The sequence below is a fragment of the Macaca mulatta genome, chromosome 1 (assembly GCF_049350105.2).
Source record: "Macaca mulatta isolate MMU2019108-1 chromosome 1, T2T-MMU8v2.0, whole genome shotgun sequence".
Taxonomy (NCBI): Eukaryota; Metazoa; Chordata; class Mammalia; order Primates; family Cercopithecidae; genus Macaca; species Macaca mulatta.
In genome coordinates, this window is record NC_133406.1 from 19,742,955 (window position 1) to 19,764,336 (window position 21,382).

Here is a 21,382-nt window from a genome sequence, read left to right on the forward strand (position 1 = left end):
TTCTAATTTTAGCATCAGATTCTTTAAATACTATTATTGATCTGCTAGGAATCAATGTTCTTGAATTCAGCAAGTCTTATACAAGCCACAAGTAATGTTTTCAACAAAACCATTACACATTCCCAAATTGTGATGTTCTCATTTTTACTTAAATGCTGGACTGTAAAAGAATAAATTACGATCTCCAGTTTAAATGGTCTTTATAATCTTTTTCTAGGAAGACTGAATAATTACTTTCCTAGAAATCTAAATTAAGAGCTTCCTGAAAACTTAATGAGTTACGGGAAATAGAAACATAACATTTATTACTAGCCTGAACAATACCGAATTATCTCCCCTCCTCATTCTCCCTAAAGGCAAAGCCTGATTAAGAACCACCATGGTTTGGTTCTCCAGCAACTTTTATTGGTCAAAGGATGCAGAAGGATATATGGTGTCTGTAGGTTAATTAACAGGATCGTTTATAAAACAACTTTACATTTATCTTATTTTTAAAATTCTTGCTTTTGAATAAGCTAATGTGTTAGAATAGACATGCTCCTATCCCATGCAAAAAGCTGTTCAAAAATGAGCAGCTTGCAAATCTATCATAAATGAGACATTGAATAAAACATTCTTACAGTGAGGTCTAAGAAGTAGTTCAGTCTAAGAATTTGCTTCAGATACTTTTTGAAATAAAATATTCAAGGCATAAAAAAAGCAAAACTCAAAATATCTAAAACAGATACATACTGGTATTTTTATCCTAGTTACTTCCCAGAGTTTTTGTGTGTCTCTGTGCTCTGCTGATTAAAATAAACAACAAAAGCAGTAGGCATCTTCTAACTAAAAGTTAATTTACTAGTCTTCAACTAAAAAGTCACAGTGGAAGAACATATATAAGGTGAAGAAAGCTTTTTAACCTTTCAGACTTAAATAATACTGTATTTCAACTTTAAAGAAAGGTTCCACCATATATTTTTTGCACTGACATTTTAAAATATAAGAACAAGTCTTTGTAATACAATATATACTTCAATATACCCAATATACCTTATATGAATTAAAAACATGTCAACTTGATAACTGTAGTAAGGCATTTAAGTATTCAGCAGAAGCCATAAAGAAATTTCTTAATGAGTGGTGTCCTTTTCATATTAACTGGATTTAGCAGGTTTCCTTAAAATGAACAGGAAACAAAAGATATGAAAAACAGGCAGTGATGCCATTCTACTGAATTCCAGAAAAAGCACAGTACAAACAATGTGTTTTCTAGCAGGGAGACCAGACAGACCAGCAAACTGGAAATGGATGAGCGGCCCTAGCTTGCATGGTCTATTGTATTTTATCCACCGCTGAGAGAAGTGTTAGTAGCCCGGTAGGTTTGCGTAAAGGTACCAGAATCCTTAGTGCTAGTCTCATAGCCTAAAACAGAGCAGGTACTCCAGATATACTTCCTGAACTGACCTGGATGAAGAGGCTTTAAAATCAACAGAGCTGAACAGTATAAAGTTCACGGAAAAACTCCATTTTTCATTTTATTTTTTTTGGTATGTTAGTGAATGTCTACTGATCTAGTATTTCAAGTGTGGATCACGTAAACACCATGTAGAATGTAGTAAACAGAATTAAATAAGAAACACACTGGCTATCAATGCCAGAGTCTTTGAATATCAGGTCATAAATATAACCAATTGTGCAATATAACCAACATGATGAGAAGAGCACACCTCACAACTGACAATTTTAGTTCATATGATTAAAAAAAATAAAATCTGAAACTGCATTTAGTGCCACATTCTATCATATCATACATCAGATTCCATGCTGCGGAGCCGCACTGGGCTACAGGACATACAGTACATAGCATGTTTATAGCATGTTTATAGCATGTTTTAAACCGAAAGTGAAAGGGAAAATATGAAACAGAAAATTTTTACATACACATCTAACGGTGTTGTCCATTTAATTCGATTTATATGATTTGCTGTGCCACTTTGACCAGCTTGCAGAACACCCCAAATTCTCTTTTCCCCATAAAGATCTACTTCCATATAGAGTAGAAAAGGATGGTGGTAAAAAAACTTCAGGTTCTTCAGGTTCCAACGATTGTGTCCCAAATGCCACTGTATGAACACCTAAAAAATAATAAGAACAATGTCAAAATCTGCACAATTATAAATGCAAAAGTAAATACAGCTTAAAGCCTAAAAGAGAATTTGTGAATATCTCGTCTTTCAATACTTGTCTGTGTCTACTACATGATGTCGACTATAAATAAAACGTCCACTGTGGTAAATGGGAAAAAAGAAGAAGCTTTAAAAAGTTAAAGGGAGACATTTGTCAATTTCATAAATGAGTCTCCTGTTTTAGCAAAAGGCACATTCCTTTAGACCTCACTCAATCCAGGAAAGGCTCCTCACTGACATAAGGAATCAGGATATCTCACCCTCTCCCGTCAACCACCACCTGCCCTTCCTTTCTTTCTGAACAAGAACATGAGAATTTCCTATAGGGTGTAAATTCTTTCAGTTAGAACATCCAACTTTAACTTATGGGATAGTCTCCTTCTCTTTTTTTTTTTTTTTTTCCTGAGACTGTCTCACTTTATCACCTAGGCTGGAGTGCAGTGGTGCGATCTTGGCTTACTGCAACCTCTGCCTCCCAGGCTCAAGCAATTCTCCTAAGTTTCATGAGTAGCTGGGACTACAGGTGCATGCCACTATGCCTGGCTAATTTTTTGTATTTTGTAGAGATGGTGTTTCACCATGATGCCTAGGCTGGTCTCAAACTCCTGAACTAAAGCGACTGGCCCACCTCAGCCTCCCACAGTGCTGGAATTAGAGCCACTGGACCTGGCTGGGATCCTCTATTTTTCATACTGCAGCTTCCCAAAGCTTTCACAGGCCTCTGCACTTCAGCTTGTCAGGAACTCAGGGCAGTGAGGTGTCCGAACCCACCTGTGCGCTCTCCCATGGCTCCTAACAACCACACTCCTGAGCATTCGGGGCCTGTGCGCGCCGGGGTGACCTCAGCTGTCTCAAGGCAGCATCTCCGTACTGAATACCCGAGCCCATTCTTTCTGGGTCCAGCTCACCTAAGGACCAAGCAAGTCTTCTTTAAAAAAAAGTTTTATGTTTCTGAGATCCCAAAAATAGATTAAAAAAAAAAAAAAAAAAAAGCAAAGTACGGAACCCTGTGTATATATCCCACCACTCTGAATAAAGAGGAAAAAACAATTTACATGTTTGCTTGCACCGGCACAAAACGTCTCTAGCACGATACATAAGGAACGGCTGATTCGGAGGAGTTCTAGATGGCCGGGGACGGGAGGGGGTGGTAACAGCGGGACTTTCCACTGCATACTCTTTTATACTTCTTGAATTTCAAATTATGTGAATATATTATTTATATAAAATAATTTAAAATTAAATTACAAAGATACAATTTTTCACTTATCGGATGGGCCAAAAGTCCAAGTATGATGATACTACACGCTGTGGACATGGCTTTAGTGAAATAAGCCCATCACTAGGAGAAAATGTGACCACCTCTACACCAAGATCCCAAATGCTTATGTTCTCTGACCCAGCAATTCCACTTCTGCGTATCTGTCTGACACACAGACTCATGCACACGAAAAAAAAAAAAATATATATATATATATAAAAGTATTTACTGTAACATTACTTATAATAGCAAAATACTGGCAACAACCCAGATGTCCAAAGTAGACTGGCTACATAAATTATGGCAACACATACGTGAAATATAGGTTGAGTGGTCCTTATCCAAAATACTTGAAACCAGAAGTATTTTGGATTTTTTCAGATTTTGAAATATTTCCATTATACTTACCAGTTCAGCATCCCTAATCTGAAAATCTGAAATTTGAAGTGCTCCAATGAGCATTTCAGTGGCAATGTTGGCAATTAAAAAGTTTCAGATTTTGGAACATTTTGGATTAGGGATACTCAACCCATGTTATATATTACACATACACATTATGTATGACATTATGTGTTATATATATGTACATTAGGTATATGTATATACGGGAACTATACGCTGATTTGTCATGATTTATAGGTTATATAACAGTAAGTAAAAAAGCAAGGCGTGGTAGTCTATCATATATTTTGTATAAAAAAAGGGAAGAAAACAATGGTTTTTGAATGTATTACCCATTAAAAAAAATAAAAAGTACTGCTGAAGAATCCTAATTTATGCCCTTATTTTTTTTAACCTAGAGGTACTTATGATTTTGATGATCTCAGAAAAAAACACATCTTGAAGACTGTATATGAGTTGCTCTATCTGATGTATTCAGGGATACAATATTAAAATAGCAAGGTCATGTAAATACAACCTCATGCTGAGCTTAGTAATACTCAACAGCAAGCCAACTGTAATGTTTATGTTACAGAGTCTTGGTTTTTGTACCAAGCTTAGTAATTCTTTTTTCTTTCTGATAAAAAAAAATACAAAAGGATGACGCATCCACTTCTGTTGAAACCCAGCCCTTCCAACTGGGCCCGACTCTCCTCCTTCCTCCTTTACCTAGCACCCTCCTTCTTCCCTGCCCTCTCCTTGCCCATTCTTCTCTCCGTTCCCCCTTTTTAAACATGCTGCAATTTCTCCCATCACCCACACCCCTGACTTTAAATTAACCCTTTGCACCCTACAGTGCCAGCCTGCGCTTCCTCAGGAGAGGAGTGGACACTCTGCTTGCTCACTTCCTACTTCTTCCTGACGGATGGCCAGCCATCTTCTACCTTCATAATTCTGCTGAAACTGTTCTTGATCAAATTGATCACTGACTTTCTATTCCCTATCCCAATGTGTGTTTTTCAGCTCAGTCTTAGCTTATGAGGCTTCCCTCTGTTACTATTATAGTACATAATGAACACTCCTTTGATTTACTTATAATTAGGGCTTAAGTGACACCCACATTCCCTTGATTTTCTTCACACATTTCTGACCATTTCCTTTTTCATCTTTTTTGTAGATTCCTCTTCCCCTGCTCATCCTTCATCTCCAGGGTTCTGTTGATCACTGCTCTCCTTAAACACTGTTCTCTGGATGATCACATTGCTTCCACAGTTTTAGCTGTTCCTATATATTGATGGTTCCCAAATTTATACTGCCAGCCAGGAACTCTTCCCCAAGCTTACTAGATAACTCCATGTGCATGTCCCAGTGTCACCACAAAGGCTGCACATTCGCAACAGAGCCATCTTTATTCCCTCACACTCCCTGCTTCTCCTCTGGCTCCACCGCATCTCTGTCCAGAGACCCCAGTGTGACAGCTGTGAGTCATCCTTGGTTCCTCCTCCCCTGCTGGCCCCTCCTGCTCACCCTGTCCCACCTAAGAACCAGTTGTCCTGTTCCACTATTGGACATATGAGTCATAAGATGCTACTGCCTAAATATATCTTAGATCCATCTCTCTCTCTCCATCTCTGCTTCCATATCCCTGTTAAAGCATTAATCAGTCATTTCTTACTAGGATTACTCAAAAATGCCTTATAACTGGTATCCTGGCCTCCAACCCTGTCCTCTCTTCAGTCTGTTTTCAACATAACTCCCTACATACATGACTTATCTCAGGTCACAACCCGATCACATCACCCACCTGCTGACAACCCACCACCTACAGCAGTGGTTCTCAACCTTGGATGAACATTAGAACCGCATGAGTGAACATTTAAAAACGCTGATGCCTCGACCATACTTCAGCCCAATTAATTCAGCGTCTCCAGAGGCAGAGCCTGGGATTAGAACTTTTAATGCATCTCAGTGACTCTAGTGCTCATCCAGGGTTGAGAATTGGTAATCTACAAGATAAAGTTCTAGATCCTTGATGAGGACTGGCTGGTTCCTGCCTTTCTTCAACCTTTTCTCCTGCTATTCTATCTTCCTCACTCCCTTTGCTGGCTCACTCTTCCTTATATTCTGAAAGCCTGAGCTCATCTAACACCTTCTCCTGGAAGCCCTCCCTGACACCTCCTCTATCCTCTGGCTGTTGCAGGTCCCCTTCTTCATGTTACCCTGAGCCTGTGCATCCCTCAATTACCACATCAGCCTCGTGATATTATAATTATCCTCTGACTGTCTCCCACGGAAGACAGTTTCTTGGGGGACAAGGGGTGTGATTTATTCATTTTTGTATCCCAGCATCTGACAAAGAATAGGCACTCAGATGTTTGAATGAATCAATTAAAAGGTGATGCCTATATATAGTTACTTTAGTAAATGACAATTATGTAGTATTTTGTCAGCTGCCTACATTAGGATTATTTTGAATTATTTTAACTGAAGCAACAAACACAAAAATGAGGCATTTTATAATTGAGGCATGCTCAGTGAGCTTCAGAAATAAAATTACTCTGGACTCCATAGCTCCATGATGCCCGATCTGCAAAGATCAACACTACACCATGTACCTGTAACTCCCTTACACATGACCACTGGTCCAACAGAATTAGCATGCTGTTGACAGAGTGGACAAAGGCCTATTCTTCCTCCTTTTAGTGAAGGACCCAAGAAATACTATAATTCTAAATGCAAACACTCCCTGAAACCTTGACTACTCCTCCACAGCTGAGTTGGTGTGCCCATCCACCTTCATCACCATGGAAACCATCCTGATAAGGAAGGGCTTTCACCTCAGCCAGGAGAACATGACCTTTGAACCCATATGTGATGATTTTAGGTTGGCAGGTACAGAGAGAATAGTCTTTATTAAACCACTCCTGAAACTATTAATTAAAAGGTGATCTACTGAGCTAGAGTGTAAAATATGCAGAAGAAAATTTGACTAATGGAAAGGCTTTTACCTGATTCAATTTTGTTAAGTATTTTTCTTGCACACTGTACAAAAGCCTCTTCTACATTCTCCCCTGTTAGTGCACTTGTTTCCAAAAACATCAGCTCTAAAATGGACATCAAACAAAATAAAGTCATATTTAGAAGATGATAATTTTCACTTACTAAAAGTCTGTGCAGCATTCTCTTAGAAAAGCAGACAAAATATAATTTATAACCTAAAACCATATATTTCTGTCAATATAAAACCAATATATGTCGTTACGTGTTTTTTAAATGTTAGAAGAATTTCAGCACCGGACTGAAAAGTCACTGGAATCTTGTGCTAGCCCTTCAACTGGTGAAAGGCCTGAGCAAGCCACCAGGCTTCCCCAGCTGAGTGACCAGCCATCAGGAAGGAGCTGGCTCGCCAAAATGGCCCTGCCACTGATTTCAGGCAAAGTTGCAATGTCCTCCTTCAAACAATCTGAGTGTCACCACAAATATGACCTACAAGTGTTTACACTTTTTAGGGGACTATACTGCAGTTTGTCATACAGCCCATGAAGAGATAGTACAGGAATTAATATTCTTTCTACCCACTAGAGTGGCTGTTCATCTCAGCAGAAAGGCCTGTTCTGCTTGCTCTCTCAGCAAACCACAGCCTCGCTAGCCTCTTGTATCCTCACTTGTAAAAATGAGTTTAGATGACATCTAAATTCCTTTTCATCTTTGTTAACATTCCAAACTTCTGATTTCTAAACAGTTTTTTAAAAACTGTCATGATGGCGTATGGATTTCTCTCATGTTTATTTTCTTAGCAAGAAACTAGTAAAGTTACAATATAATTTGGAATCTTAGAGTCCAATCAAATATTGATATTAGCATATTATAGTCTTTGGTTCTAAAAATTAAAGTTATTTAAAATGTCTGAATTTTTAAAAAATCATTCTCTTATCCATTAATAAAGCAACCATTAATTTTATGTGGCATTTTCACGTATTCTACACGGAAATTCAAAAAAGTTTCAAAGTCACCTATAACCAAATGACTTAAGTTTAGCAAATGAAGCCAATAAGCCAAGTATTTCTTCTGCTTCCCTTTCTATTTGGGCTAATACTTCACCAAATTTCCTTCAAAATACATTAAAAAATAATGACATCATTTGGTTAGAGTCTTTAAAGATTATTGTTATAAATTTCACTTTAGCCCAAGATCTCTAATATTCAAAGACCTTCGACTGAAAAGTCATTACATAATGTTACTACATTTGCTTTTATCATTATAGTAACTTCTGCAGGCAGAATGCAATACACTAACAATATGCTAAACAGGTCTAATTTATAGTAAAAACAATTGGAAATTCCACATTTCCTAAATCTAGTTTGATCTCGAAATTCCAATATATGTTTTAAATTCAAAGAAATGCTTTTATCCTCAAATATGCCATTTGAAAAATAGTAAGAAGTAAAAGGTCACTTGCCATTTTCTTGAGCAAATCTGGAGGCTTCTAAGAAGGTAACTTCACGATCTGCATCCAGGTCCTTCTTGTTTCCACAAAGGATGATCACAATGTTCTGACTCGCTAGCATTCGGGCATCTGTTAACCAATTAGTAAGCGCATTGTAGGTTTCTCGGCTGCGTAATATAAGATTGTGAAAATAATACATGTATTTTATAAAACTAGCAACTCTTTCCAGTCATTCTCACTACTCACACCGCTTTTCAACATTTCAGGGTAATGGCACCAACACCTTTAAGGTAACTCAGACAACGTGAATGCACCAAACATATACCATATCCACAGAGTTTGTTTCGTTTTGTTTCTGGTAAAATGAGACAGTAAGTCAGATATTTTGTCATTTTTTGTTTGCCCAGTCATGGAGCAAAAGGAAAGATATATTCCTTCATTCATTTGACATCTACTGAGCTCTTAGCATGTGCAAGGTATTAGACTGTGGTAGGCAAGATTTCATAGCTAACTGCTGCCACTTAATGAATCCTTGCAATGTGCCAGCACTTTGTTTTACAGGACTTTATCACATTGATTCTTTATAAGGATTCCATGACACAGACTGCCATTATTCTCCTTTTCCCTGAGAAATCCAAGGCCCAGAGAGATTAATTACGTTGCCCTAGGTCATACAGCAGCCAGTGGCAAAGCCAGGACTTGACCAGCTCTGTCTGGCTCCAGAACCAACTCTCAGACTTACTATTTTTGGCCCTCATGTGTCTAAGGACCGAGTTCTTCTCATGGCACTTTGCTAGCCTGACTGATGACTTCACACTTTAGCAGGCAGAGCCTTTCACTGCTGGGGCAAGTGCAGGAAGTGCTGGGCCAGAAACTGCCTGCTTCCTCTCAGAATGCCTGTCTCCAGGGACACAGATTGGAGGAGGGAAGCGGCTGACCGACAGCCTCTCACTGGACAGGTTCCTACCCAGAAAGGGCTCCCAGGTGATGCCATTTAGATGACACGCTTCTGAGATAGTGCTACTCAGATCAGCGCTGTCGAATGGAATTTCCTCATGGATAGGAATGTTCTATAATCTGTTCTGATATGGTAGTCACCAGCCACGTGTAGCTACTGAGGACCTGAAATGTGGCCAGTGCAATCGAGGAACAGAATTTTTTATTTTATTTCAGTTAAATTGCCATATGTCACAAACAGCTACTATCTAAGTGCTTCACATTAACTAATTTAAATCTCCCAATGACCTCCTGAGGATCATGGGATTATTACTACCTCCATCTTACAGACAAGAAAACTAAGGCCCAGGCAGCTGAAGCAGCTGGCCCGAGAGGGTCACTCAGCTAGTGACTGCAACTGGGATTTGAACCAAGCAATCTCAGCCCAGCAATGTGTCCTCGCCCTCTCTCAACTCACTTCTAATAACTTACCGTACATAAAGCTTTGTGAACCTTAAGGAAAGTGTCCAAGCATCATGTCAAGAAACATAATGCAATAAGACAGATTGCTTCATCTACCTAAAACCTTACAAATACATTTCTCTGCATGGGAAAGCAGTGGTAGGGGCTTGTTCAAAGACCTCTGAGACCCCAGATGGAAGGGCTAAGGGGCTTCCTGGATGCCAGCCACACCACCGTCCCCAGACACACAAAGCACACACTGCACGGAAGGCACCTTGCCAAGACCAGCCTTTGGGCTGCAGGGCACTGAGCAGCCTCCTTCACCACGGGGAGCTGGCATTACCTGGTGATATCATAGACGAGGAGAGCCCCGGCCGCACCTCGGTAATAACTTCTCGTCACGGACCTGGAAGAATTACACTGGTTTTACTTTCAACCAATGGAGACCCTTTACCGTATCCCACCTTCCCATGAAAAAACACCCACACTTGCTCTGTAAACCACGGCACAGGGACAGACGCCGGTTTAAAAGAGAAATGATTCAAAGACACCTGAACATACGTGAGAGGGGTTACTCTGCCTGAAATCACATCACCGTGACAAGTAGGAGATTCCTTCAAAGCGGATGCAGCTCTCTGATGGATGTCTCCTTTGAGAACTCCTAGCAGGGTGAGCTGTCTGCAAGCGGAAGCCAGCACCACCGCCTAGATGGTCACTAAGGGGCTCAGCAATCCACTCGCTTCTCTGTGGGCTCCTCATCTACCCCACTCCCTGGCACAGCTCTCTCCATCTCTTCCAGTTCTCGCCACCTCTTGGGGCAGTGGAATCCATAGTCACCATGGCCCTGCACCCATCTGCATCCCTGCCCCATCACCATGGGGAAACTGAGTGTGCCAGCATGTCATACCCACTCTCACATTCAAGAAGGCATCTTTCGTTGAAGGCGTCTTTCGGTCACACGATTTCCCTTACATTGTCAATCTCTCCCTCTTTGCTAGATTTTTCCCATTAGTGGCCTGACACCTATAATCCCAGCACTTTAGGAGGCCCAAGAGGGAGGACTGCTTGAGCAGGAGTCTGAGACCAGCCTGGGTAAGACGAGAGACCCTGTCTTTATAAAAAATTAGCCAGGCATGGCAGTGCACACCTATAATCCCAGCTACTCAGGAGGCTGAGGCAGGAGGACTGCTTGAGCCCAGGAGTTCGAGGTGATCATGAGCTATGATCATGCCACTGCGCTCCAGCCTGGGCAACAGAAAAAAAAAAAAAAGCCAGGAGTTCAGGATTTTTCCTATTAGCAAAACAAAAATAAATTGGCTCTGGTACCGCCCATCTTAAAACACAAAACAGAAATATGCTGCACAATCTTTTCAGCTACTGTCCCACTGTCTGCTCTTCTCCACATCCAACTCTGTTTTCTTGAGACAGAGTTTCGCTCGTTACACCAGGCTATAGCGCAATAGCGCGATCTCAGCTCACTGCAACTTCACCTCCCAGGTTCAAGCAATTCTCCTGCCTCAGTCTCCTGAGTAGCTGGGATTACAGGCACCCGCCACCACGGGATTTCACCATGTTAGCCAGGCTGGTCTCAAACTCCTGACCTCAGATGATCCACCCACCTCTGCCTTCAAAAGTGCTGGGATTACAGGCGTGAGCCACCACACCTGGCCCCACATCCAACTTTCTGAAAGAGCTGGCTTTACCTGCAGCTTCCTCTTCTTCACCTCCAACCTGGCATCTCTCTCTGCTACTCCCCAAAAGCCTGTCAAGATCCCCACCCTCTGTGCACCCGAAGCTCACTCACTCGCGCAGCCTCTGCGCCCTGCACTCCGCTAGTCTTCCTCCCGTGCACCAGCCACTTCTCTGGCTCTGGTCATTCTTCTGAATCTGCCCTGGGACTGCAATTCCCCAGAGCTGGGTCCTGGGCTCTCCTAACATTCGACTCAAATTTTGTCTCCAGCTCAGATCCAAGTGCTGCCTCTGTATCTCCATGAGACTGCCTGATAAATATGTCAAACTTAACATTTGCACAGCAGAACTCTTTTTGGTTCCACCCTCCAGGCCCGTCCTGGCCTAGCAAGAGGCATCACTACCCACCCTGTTTCTAAAGCAAATCAGCTCCACGTTCATCCTCAACTCCTGTCCACTTCCACATTCACTCCACCTGCCTAGTCCGGTCTCCTAAACAGATCCTGTGTCTGCCTACGCTGCTGTCCCTGCTGCCACGTGTGGCCCACAGTCCATTCTCAGAGTAGCCCAACTCATCAAGGCCCACGACAGGACACACCCCTCACTGTACCTGGCCCTTTGGCCCCATTCTCTTCCCTGCTCCCAGCCCCTGCCACTCCCATCTGGGCTCGTCACACCGCTGGCTCTCCTTGTCCCTTGGGTCTCATTAACAGTCTCCTCGGCAATGTTCCCCAAGCACCCCCATCCAGTGGACCCCCTCTGTCTATCTCAGTGCGTTGTCTCCTGGGTGGCACCATCCTACTTGGTGGGATGCTCTGTCTCTGTGTTGGCTGCTGCCTCCCCTCCACGGAGCAGGGCTCTGCTGTCTCACTCACCAGAGGACCCCGGTCCCTAGCACAGGGCCTGGACAACTGCTAGCCAGACATTTCCAGAACTTAACTGTGGCCTAGTTTTAAAAAAACATATTTGGTCTTCATCCCAGGTTCCTGGCACAGAGGCCTAAACCCCTGTGATTTTCTTAATGATAAAGGTGTCTTTTGTAAGCCAAGGAGATAACTGTGGGAAGAGGAGCAGGCTAGAGAACCTTGGGATGGGGGCTGTGGCCGTGGGAGCCCTCGCCGTGTGAGGAGAGCGCTGGAACTTCTAGCCTCACCTCAGCCCTCTGGGGAGGAAAGAGGAGCTGGATGGAGATTGAGTCACTCATCAATGGACAATGTTTTAATCAATCATGCCTATGTAAAAAAAAAAAAAAAAAAAACCCACAAAAAACCCAAAATGATGGGGTTCAGAGAGTTCCTGGGCTGGTGGTGGCATGGAGGTGCTGGGAGGGTGGCCCATCCCCATACCATGTCCTCCTGAGCATCTCCACTGGGCTGTGCCTGAATTGACACCTATCTAACAAACCAGTAAATGCCAGGAAAAATGTTTTTCCTGAGTTGTGTGAATCATTCTAAAGAATTCTCCAACCTGACAGGGATGTGAAGGATGGAGGGCGTGGGAACTGCCAGATCTGTAGTTGGCCAAGAAGTGCAGGAAGCCTGGGCACTACAGTGGTGACTGGCATCTGAAGTGGGGGTGGCAGTCTAGGAGACTAAGCCCTTAGCCTGGAGGGTCTCCATTAACTCTGGGTAGTGTCAGAAGTGAAGTATTGGACACCCAGTTGGTGTCAGAGAATCCAACTGGCTGGTGTGAAGAAAAACCCCATAGACTTGATGTCAGGAAAAAAAAAAAAAGACACCACAGAAATGAACAGTGCCTATCCTTGGAGAACAAGGAAACCCTGGAGCTTGCAACAAACAAACAAACTTACTGATTATTACTTTGCTACTTGGAAAAGAAGAGCTACTTTTAAATGTTCTTTTTAGCTCTTAGTCAGGAAGCTTCAAACTCTTCATGTAGCTTGAAGCTTTTCCTCTCTGCCTTGAGACTGTTACCAGGAGAGGCACACGCTTTAAGGACTGGTGGCAGGTGCAGGTGCAGAGTGGACTGTTTGCTTCGCCCCCCCAACCTCCTAGGGCAGGGGGAAAGGCCTCGCTTCTTCACATCTATTAAGAGGCAGCGCCTTTCTATTCTTGCTCAGCAGGCACCTAGCTGCTAGAGGAAGAGGGAACTAACAGTTCTCTTCAAGATAAGCTATATCACATCTACTTCTTAAAATTTTACTTTCGGATTTATTTTACAACACTGTCTTTTGACAAATGGTTTCTTATATAAATTATTCAAGTAGACAAATGTACACATTTAAGAGTACTACTCTGAGGTGTTAAATTTTCTTACAAAAGTAATTTTAACCAACATAATACATGTGGATAGCTTTAAAGTGAAATGTTATGAAAAGTCTCTAAATTAAACACAGGTATCTCCTGCCTCACTCCTCTCTGGGAGCCTTACTCTCCACAAGCAAGGCGAGTTCTCTTTCTGGTAACTGGGTTTCCTTTAATTAAGTCATTAAAAGAGCACATACTGTACCCCTATGTGCTAGACACTATTCTGGGCACAGGGGAAACAAACAGAAAACTCAAAAATCCTTACACTCATGGATCTTATAGTTTCTTTCTTCTCACTTCTACAAAAGGTTTAGCAAACTGTGAATTTCAGAGCTGTTTCTTCCCGCTCTGACAAGAGTCGTGAGCTCACTTACAGACTCCTCACTTGTTCCCCCGGTCCTCCTGGAAGGGCAGTGCCATCACATCTTAGTCTTCCCTCACTGTCCCTCTAGACCTGTGCCATTCTGAGCTGGATCTTCCTGCTGGCTTCATTTTCCCCTTTCTCGGTTCATGCCCTTGTCCTGGTGAAGTATATCCTCCTAAACTTTCTAAGAAAGTACATTTCTAAGAAGTCTCTAAGAAAGATAATCTTGGCTTCCTGCTCATTCTTGCACATCTGTTGGTATTCAGCCTTTACTCGCACAGTTACAGTTTGGCTAAGTTTAGAATTTTAGGTTGAAGAATTATTTCACCCTGAGTTTTGAAGGCAATACTTCCATTTCTTTTAGCCTCCAATGTTGCTGTGGCAGGGTTCAAAGCAATTCCATTTCTCACACTGTATATGTGGCTGCTTTTTCCCTCTTGGAACCTTTTTGGTCTCCTTTACTTCATCTCTGGTGTTCTGAAATTTCACATGACATGCTCTGGTCTGGACTTTTTCCTTACTATGTTTGATTTTAGGTGGGCCAATTAATCTGGAATCTCATTCCTTCAGTGAAACGTTTTCTTCTATTGTTTCCTCTGCTCTTCTCTCTTCTGGAACTCCTAATAGTCAGGCATTGCATCTTCTGGATTAATTCTGAATGATTCTTTACGTCATCTCTCCCATTTTTCACCATGAGTTTACTTATTATTCTGATTGCTCTTTTTAAGTATGACTTTGTTTCTATTACTTACTTCAATGCAATCTCTGCTCTTCTTTCTGAGGATACTGTGGTTTTAGTGTGATTTTCTTATTCCCTGAAAGTTCTAGCTTCTTTACTTTGAGCTCTTTCTTTTGCTGTAGAAACTTTCTTCAAATTTCTGCCTGATCATTAAGAGCAAGGAATGAAAAAGTCTAAAAGCAGCTCTTTATGTGTGGGTGAAGCGGGTGGGCTTGGAGGGTTTCACTGTCAGATGACTGGATAGAGATGGGGCTGTTTCTCTGGGAAAGCAAAACACAGTACCTTCAAGTCTTTCCTTTCCGACTATTCATTTTTCTAGAGAAGGCTCTTTTCTCTTTTCTCCTATGTGGGACATACACACCTGGCTGCCAGTGACCAGGGAAGAGGTGGGCGGCAGGGGGCGGTGGGGGGGCGGTTGGGGGCCAGAGGCTTTCACTTTCACTTAATTTCTCTCTTTTCAGGCCTGACCCCGTGCCCTCAGGTGGGCCTTATGACCTTGAGTCTAGACCCCATTTCAACGTAAAAGACTGAACCTCTTATTTCGTGTGTAAACATGAACCTCTGTAACGTCTACCTCCTGTAGAACCTGATGCTTCCAAATGCTGACCTTTTCTGGGACTCCGGAGGAAGAAATGGCTTCCCCCATTACAGCACTTAAGGCAGAGCTCCTTCTGCTGTCACAGCACCATCTACTTCCTATCTTTAAGAAATTTTTTGGAAATCTCTCAACCATAATTGTGCACTCTCTCAATCTTGGCCTTTTTGTATTAATTCAATTTCAGTTACTTAATAGATATTTCAGTGGGGTTCTGAGAAGGAAAAGGCATACATGTCTAATTGAATCCACCGTGTTTAATCAATGCTTCCAGAAAAATGATGGTGATTAAAGGTGGTTATGGTATTTTTGAAGCAATTATTGAACTTCAATTACTTAATTAATTTTTGAGACAGAGTTTTGTTCTTGTTGCCCAGGCTGGACTACAATGGCATGATTTCAGCTCACTGCAACCTCCACTTCCCAGGTTCAAGCGATTTTCCTGCCTCAGCCTCCAGAGTAGCTGGGATTACAGGCACCTGCCGCCACGTCCAGCTAATTATTTTTATTTTTAGTAGAGAAGGGGTTATACCATGTTGGCCAGGCTGGTCTTGAACTCCTGACCTCAGGTGAGGAAGTCTACCTCGGCCTCCCAAAGTGCTGGGATTACAGGCATGAGCCACTGTGCCCGGCCAAACTTCAATTATTTAATATAAGATATATACTCAACTTTAAGTGAAACGTTTACAAATGGGGTGGATTTCACTGAATTATAAAACTATCTGCTCTGACTGTGCATCTGTGCAAAAAACACAACTGAAATATTCATCTATTTTCTTACTTTAGTAGTTACAGAATACTAAACATGTAACCTCATTTGCAGTGCTGAAGTCATTCTGAGCCTCAATTATGACCCTATTGTAATAAAAGTGTGGAGAGAATATTTTGTGGAGTGTGTATCAAACATCAGAACATGCTCTAGTTAATGTAAAACAAAACAAACCCTCACAAGAGGTTTTAAAAAGTTCTTCTTTAAAAAAGGAACACAGAAAAACAAGCTTGTGCTTTGATGTGAATCTAGAAACATACTGTACAATACACAGTGTCACATCCTCCTGAGAACGGGTCAGCCTCCGAATGATAATGCGGTTGCCTGGAAATCCTCCTGTATTCTTTAGTAATCCATGCTGCACAGAGCTAACCTGAATTTTAGCTGTCTTGTCAAGCAAAGTTTCCAAAAATGAAGTTTCTGAGATTAGGACAAGGAAGGGGTGTGTTGGGGAGGGGATGAGACCTTACATATTGAGAGAATATCATCAAGTATTTCAAATCAAATTTTCAAATATTTTTATTAAGTTAGAGAAAAGCTACCTGAATCGTTCTTGTCCTGCTGTATCCCATATTTGTAACTTTACATATTTACCACCAACATTTATTATCTTTGAACCAAATTCCACTCCTATTGTATGATTTGAGTCATCTTTGACTAAAAAAGAAAAACAAGAACAGCATATTTAATTTTAGAACATTAACAGGCTTATAAATTTAAACAAGTGACACTAAAACCAAGAGTTACACCAATGGGGAATGGACGTTAGCCATTCATTTCTCCAACATTCCACTGAGAAGATGCATTTAGTTTAAAAGATAATACACATAGCCCCTATTCTCCAACAGACATAAAGATTTTTCTCAAAACCCCTAAACAAATCATACATTTAAAAACCTATGCCTGAAGGTAGCCCTGCCATACCCGAACCACATGCAATTGTGCGCTGTGAAGATGCTCACAGATGGCGACTGCTGACGTACCAGGTACCATTCTGAAGGGCGTAACGCCCAGTGACAGGTCTGGAACTCAGTAAGTAATGAGGTGGAGACAGTTTCAACTACTGTATTTGAATGGTTAAATATTCTAAAGAAATAACAGTGAATGGAAGGAAAAGCAGGGGAAAAGGGAAAAGGAGGAAAAAAATTGAACCAAAGAATAAACACCCTCCAACAAAGCCCAAAACACCCTCCAACAAAGCCCAAAACAAAACCCTATGCGATCTACAGGTGTTTGAGCTTTTATTAATTGTAGTGTTCTATGGAAATGATTTGGGATGAATTTGTTGGAGAAATTAGTACTATTTGAATGGGCAGGAGAGAGGCAAAATAAGTATTTTGCTAAACCCAGCGGGAATACACTGCCTATGAAAGAACATTTCGGTGATGATGAACAGATAAGCTAAAATTGAATATCATGGCTATACAGTCCATTGGCTAGTTTGTATTTTGTAATTGCAGAACAAAATTTAATTTTTCCAGGGATCAGGGATGCCACTTGGCAACTGGATTTATTATTCACAGGGCAGAAGGTGCATAAATGGTTACAGTGACTATGCTAGTCTGTTTCATGCCCAGACAGTATAGAACTAGTACGGAAATTCCATTAGGAGTAAACTACCAGGAAAAATGCAGAGTAAAATCCTTCAAAAAACAACAGCTAAAGGCCACGGGCATCCTGGTTACAAAGAGAGACCTTCCATTCATCACTGTTGTGAGGAGTTGTGGGGAGGACCATGCAGGGGAGTTCTCTGAGGAGGAGAGAATGATTACATAAGCTGAGTACTTGGCCCAGTACCCTCTGGGTATTCTTTTCTAAGACTATACCATGCAAAGTCTTGGCAACTTGTAAATAAACTATCCAGTGAATGAACACTTGCTAAATTCAGTAAGGACCAGTTCTGTGACTAAGACACACTGGGTCCATGTCACTAAACAAACAGGCTCCAACAAGCTCTTGGTTGATGAAAATGGAAGTAGCAGAGTAAATTTCTAGCATTTTATTATTCTTCAAAGCTTTCCGCCAAGCCACCCCATACTGGCTCTTTCTCCTTTTTACCCACCACCTACAGTGTCTCACGTATACTTTCTTAAGATACACTTAATTAAAAAAGACATTCTGTTTTTGAGCCTTCACCCACCTGCCACCAACTAGACAGGTCTTTCTCCACAATTCTTTCCATTATTATAAAAGCATTTTTTTTTTTAAATTTTAAGGGCCTTTCAAACCTACAGTCTTCTACAGCTTTCCAAGGTCTCACATGGTTTGAAATAAAAAATTCAACCTCCCTTACCAAAACAGCGAAGGTTGATGGTAAAAGATGGGCTGTGTGGTCAAGAGGTCTGTTCCTGGCCTATAAAACAGAATTGATGACAGCAACTGCCTTAACTGCCTTAACTACAATACAAGCCCACTATGAGGACCAAATGTTGTTATTTTATCCAAAATGTATGCCTAGAGTTTCTCTGGCCGCTCTGTCAGGAAATGGGATTCCTGCCAGAGAACCCCTTTGCTATCTTCAATATCACTATAAGATCTCTCAGCATTTGGAAAATGTACAGTGTAAGTAATCATATATTGAACCACTGTTAAACTGAAATGCTAACTTAATAAAAAATCACATCACCCAAAGTTTAATAACATAACCCTTCAACGTACTTTCAAACTATTACTTTTTTCCTCTGAAAAAAGTTTAAGTTTTACTGTAAACAAATCTGAGCAAGAGAGGGCTCTCAGAAGACATGCATGGGAGAATGACCATTTGATGACACTTACATTTTTTTTCAATAAACTGATGAAGTAAGCAAGATTTGCCAGTTCCTGCATTTCCAATAACCAAGAACTTAAACAAAAAATCTGAAAGATAAAAAGAGACTGTGAAAATAACTTCAAAATGGTGCTGTGAATTTCTTCTTAGATCATGATCATAAAATTTAGTATCTTAGTTGTTAATATAACAGGAAAAAGAGGTAACTGAGTATCTTGTGAAATGACAATATACGTGTTGACTTACCTTCTGACATTTAAGGATTTTAGATATTTGGCTGACATGTAAAGTCAGTGGTTTTCCAAACTGTGCTCTCTGAATAATTACTTTGCAAGCTGAAAGTTTGAAAACTACTGTTGGAATGAATAAAACTTGTCCCTCTGCTAGCCACCATTCAAAGAAATATGCATATTCAGTTGGCAGCAAACTTAGTTTAGAAATTTCAAGTGTTTTCTGTACAAAACAGTAAGCCTGGTAGACTTTGAAGAGTCTACTTCTTTCTTCTTTTTAAAAAGCAGGGGAAAAGGGAAAAGGAGGAAAAAAATAAGTTTTGTCTGCACTTGCAGATTTATGTGGTCTTGCTTCTTTTCCCTCATCTGTAATTTGTTAGCAGCATAAGCCATGTTTAGATCAGCACTTCAAGTGTGAAATTTGTCTGATTCAATGACAAACTGAATAATTTCTTCTTTACACATAGTAATACATTCAATTTGGGATATTATTTTTTATAAAATGGAAGTAAAGGATTTCCAAAGAGAAATTGTTAATTAGCATGATGTAGTATAGGTAAACTTCATATTACCCATATTAATTCACTTTGTTTTTTGTGTTATCAAAGAACCGTACGTAGTTCTGCATAGCTTAGGAGCTGAGGAGCTCGGGAGCACCAGAACACCAACTCCCTCCCCATTTCACTCAGCTGCTAAGTCCACTCCCTACCCTTGCTCCTGACCCACCACTGCTAATCTCCACTGCTGCCTGACTCCTTCTGTGGTCTCAAAGGCTCTGCTCTGTATTCCTGGCTCCCCTGTTTGTACCTTTGAAAGTGTCACCTCCACACTCTTTTCCAGATCAGACCAAGCACTTCCTCCTCAATTAAGCTCCAAGAGTGTGTTCCTTTACTGATGCTTGGCCTAGCTCTGTCACCTGTTTCTTAAGAACTATGTTAATCACCACTGAGAGATGAAGCCTATTCAACCTCTCATAATATTCACACGGTTACAGGCAATCAAACTAAAAATAACGTTATTAGAATTTTGTTGGCATTAAAAAATTCCAGGCTAAGCGCGTTGGCTCACAACTGTAATACCAGCACTTTGGAAGGTTAAGGAGGGAGGACTACTTGAGCCCAGGAGTTCAAGGTCACCCTGGGCAACATATGAAATTCTGTTCCTAAAAAAAATAAAAATAAAAAACTTAGCTGGGTGTGGTAGCACGCACCTGTAGTCCCAGCTACTTGCGAGGCTGAGGAGGGTACACACCTGAGTGCAGGGGTTCAAGGCTGCAACGAGTTAGGATCACACCACTACACCCCAGCTTGGGTGACAGAGCACTCTGTCTGTAAACTAATTTATTCAATGGATAGGTTAAAGAGTAAAATGGGGCCAGGCGCGGTGGCTCAAGCCTGTAATCCCAGCACTTTGGGAGGCCGAGACGGGCGGATCACGAGGTCAGGAGATTGAGACCATCCTGGCTAACATGGTGAAACCCCGTCTCTACTAAAATATACAAAAAAAAAAAAACTAGCCGGGCGAGGTGGCGGGCGCCTGTGGTCCCAGCTACTCGGGAGGCTGAGGCAGGAGAATGGCGTAAACCCAGGAGGCGGAGCTTGCAGTGAGCTGAGATCCGGCCACTGCACTCCAGCCTGGGCGAGAGAGCAAGACTCCGTCTCAAAAAAAAAAAAGAGTAAAATGGACAAAACGGAGGAGAGAATTAGTGAATCAGAATAAAACCTGGAGATTTCAGTAGGCTGTACCGAGAGCTGAGGACAGAACATATAAAAGAACTCAAGAGACATGGAGGATTGGAGGAAAATATCTAACATGAGTCTAACAGGAATTTTAAAATTAAAAAAATAAGAGAATGAGGGTATACCGAGAGACTACATTTAAAGAAATAATGGCTGAGAATTTTATAGAATTAAAATTAAAGGACTGTTCAAATAAAAAATAACTCTGAACCATGAGAAGAATAAATAAGGATAAACCTACACATAAATACGTAATTGTGAAACTGCAGAATAAACACGAAGACTGTAAAAGCAATAAGAAAGAAAGGAAAAAAGGCTTATAAAGAGACTAGGTATCTTGATTCCAAAGGTCCAAAAACAACGGGGTACTATCCTCACACAGCTGAGAAGAGGGGCAACACTGTTGCATTTGATGTGCAAAAAAATTACCCTTAAAGCCTAGGTGGTCTTCCACTTCCAGGACAATGGAGTAGAAGAACTTTTTCCTATTTTTCTCACTAAGAACAACTAAAAACCCTAGAAAAAGATGGGCGTGATGGCTCATGCCTGTAATCCCAGCACTTTGGGA

General features: G+C 41.3%; 1 protein-coding gene across 5 annotated transcripts in view; it reads right to left on the bottom strand.

The window, feature by feature from the left end:
* Positions 1 to 383: 383 nt before the first annotated feature.
* Positions 384 to 21,382, bottom strand: part of RAB4A (RAB4A, member RAS oncogene family) — a 34,248-nt gene continuing 13,249 nt past the window's right edge. Inside the window, exons 2-8 of one of the 5 annotated variants that reach the window (XM_028826814.2) lie at positions 18,854 to 18,934; positions 16,621 to 16,735; positions 9,999 to 10,061; positions 8,270 to 8,386; positions 6,819 to 6,914; positions 2,940 to 3,076; positions 384 to 2,117 (exon numbers count right to left, since the gene is read on the bottom strand). In XM_028826814.2, the coding sequence (XP_028682647.1) occupies positions 2,961 to 3,076; positions 6,819 to 6,914; positions 8,270 to 8,386; positions 9,999 to 10,011 (342 nt within the window). In that variant the 5' untranslated portion in view covers positions 10,012 to 10,061; positions 16,621 to 16,735; positions 18,854 to 18,934 and the 3' untranslated portion in view covers positions 384 to 2,117; positions 2,940 to 2,960. 5 annotated transcript variants of the gene reach the window in all.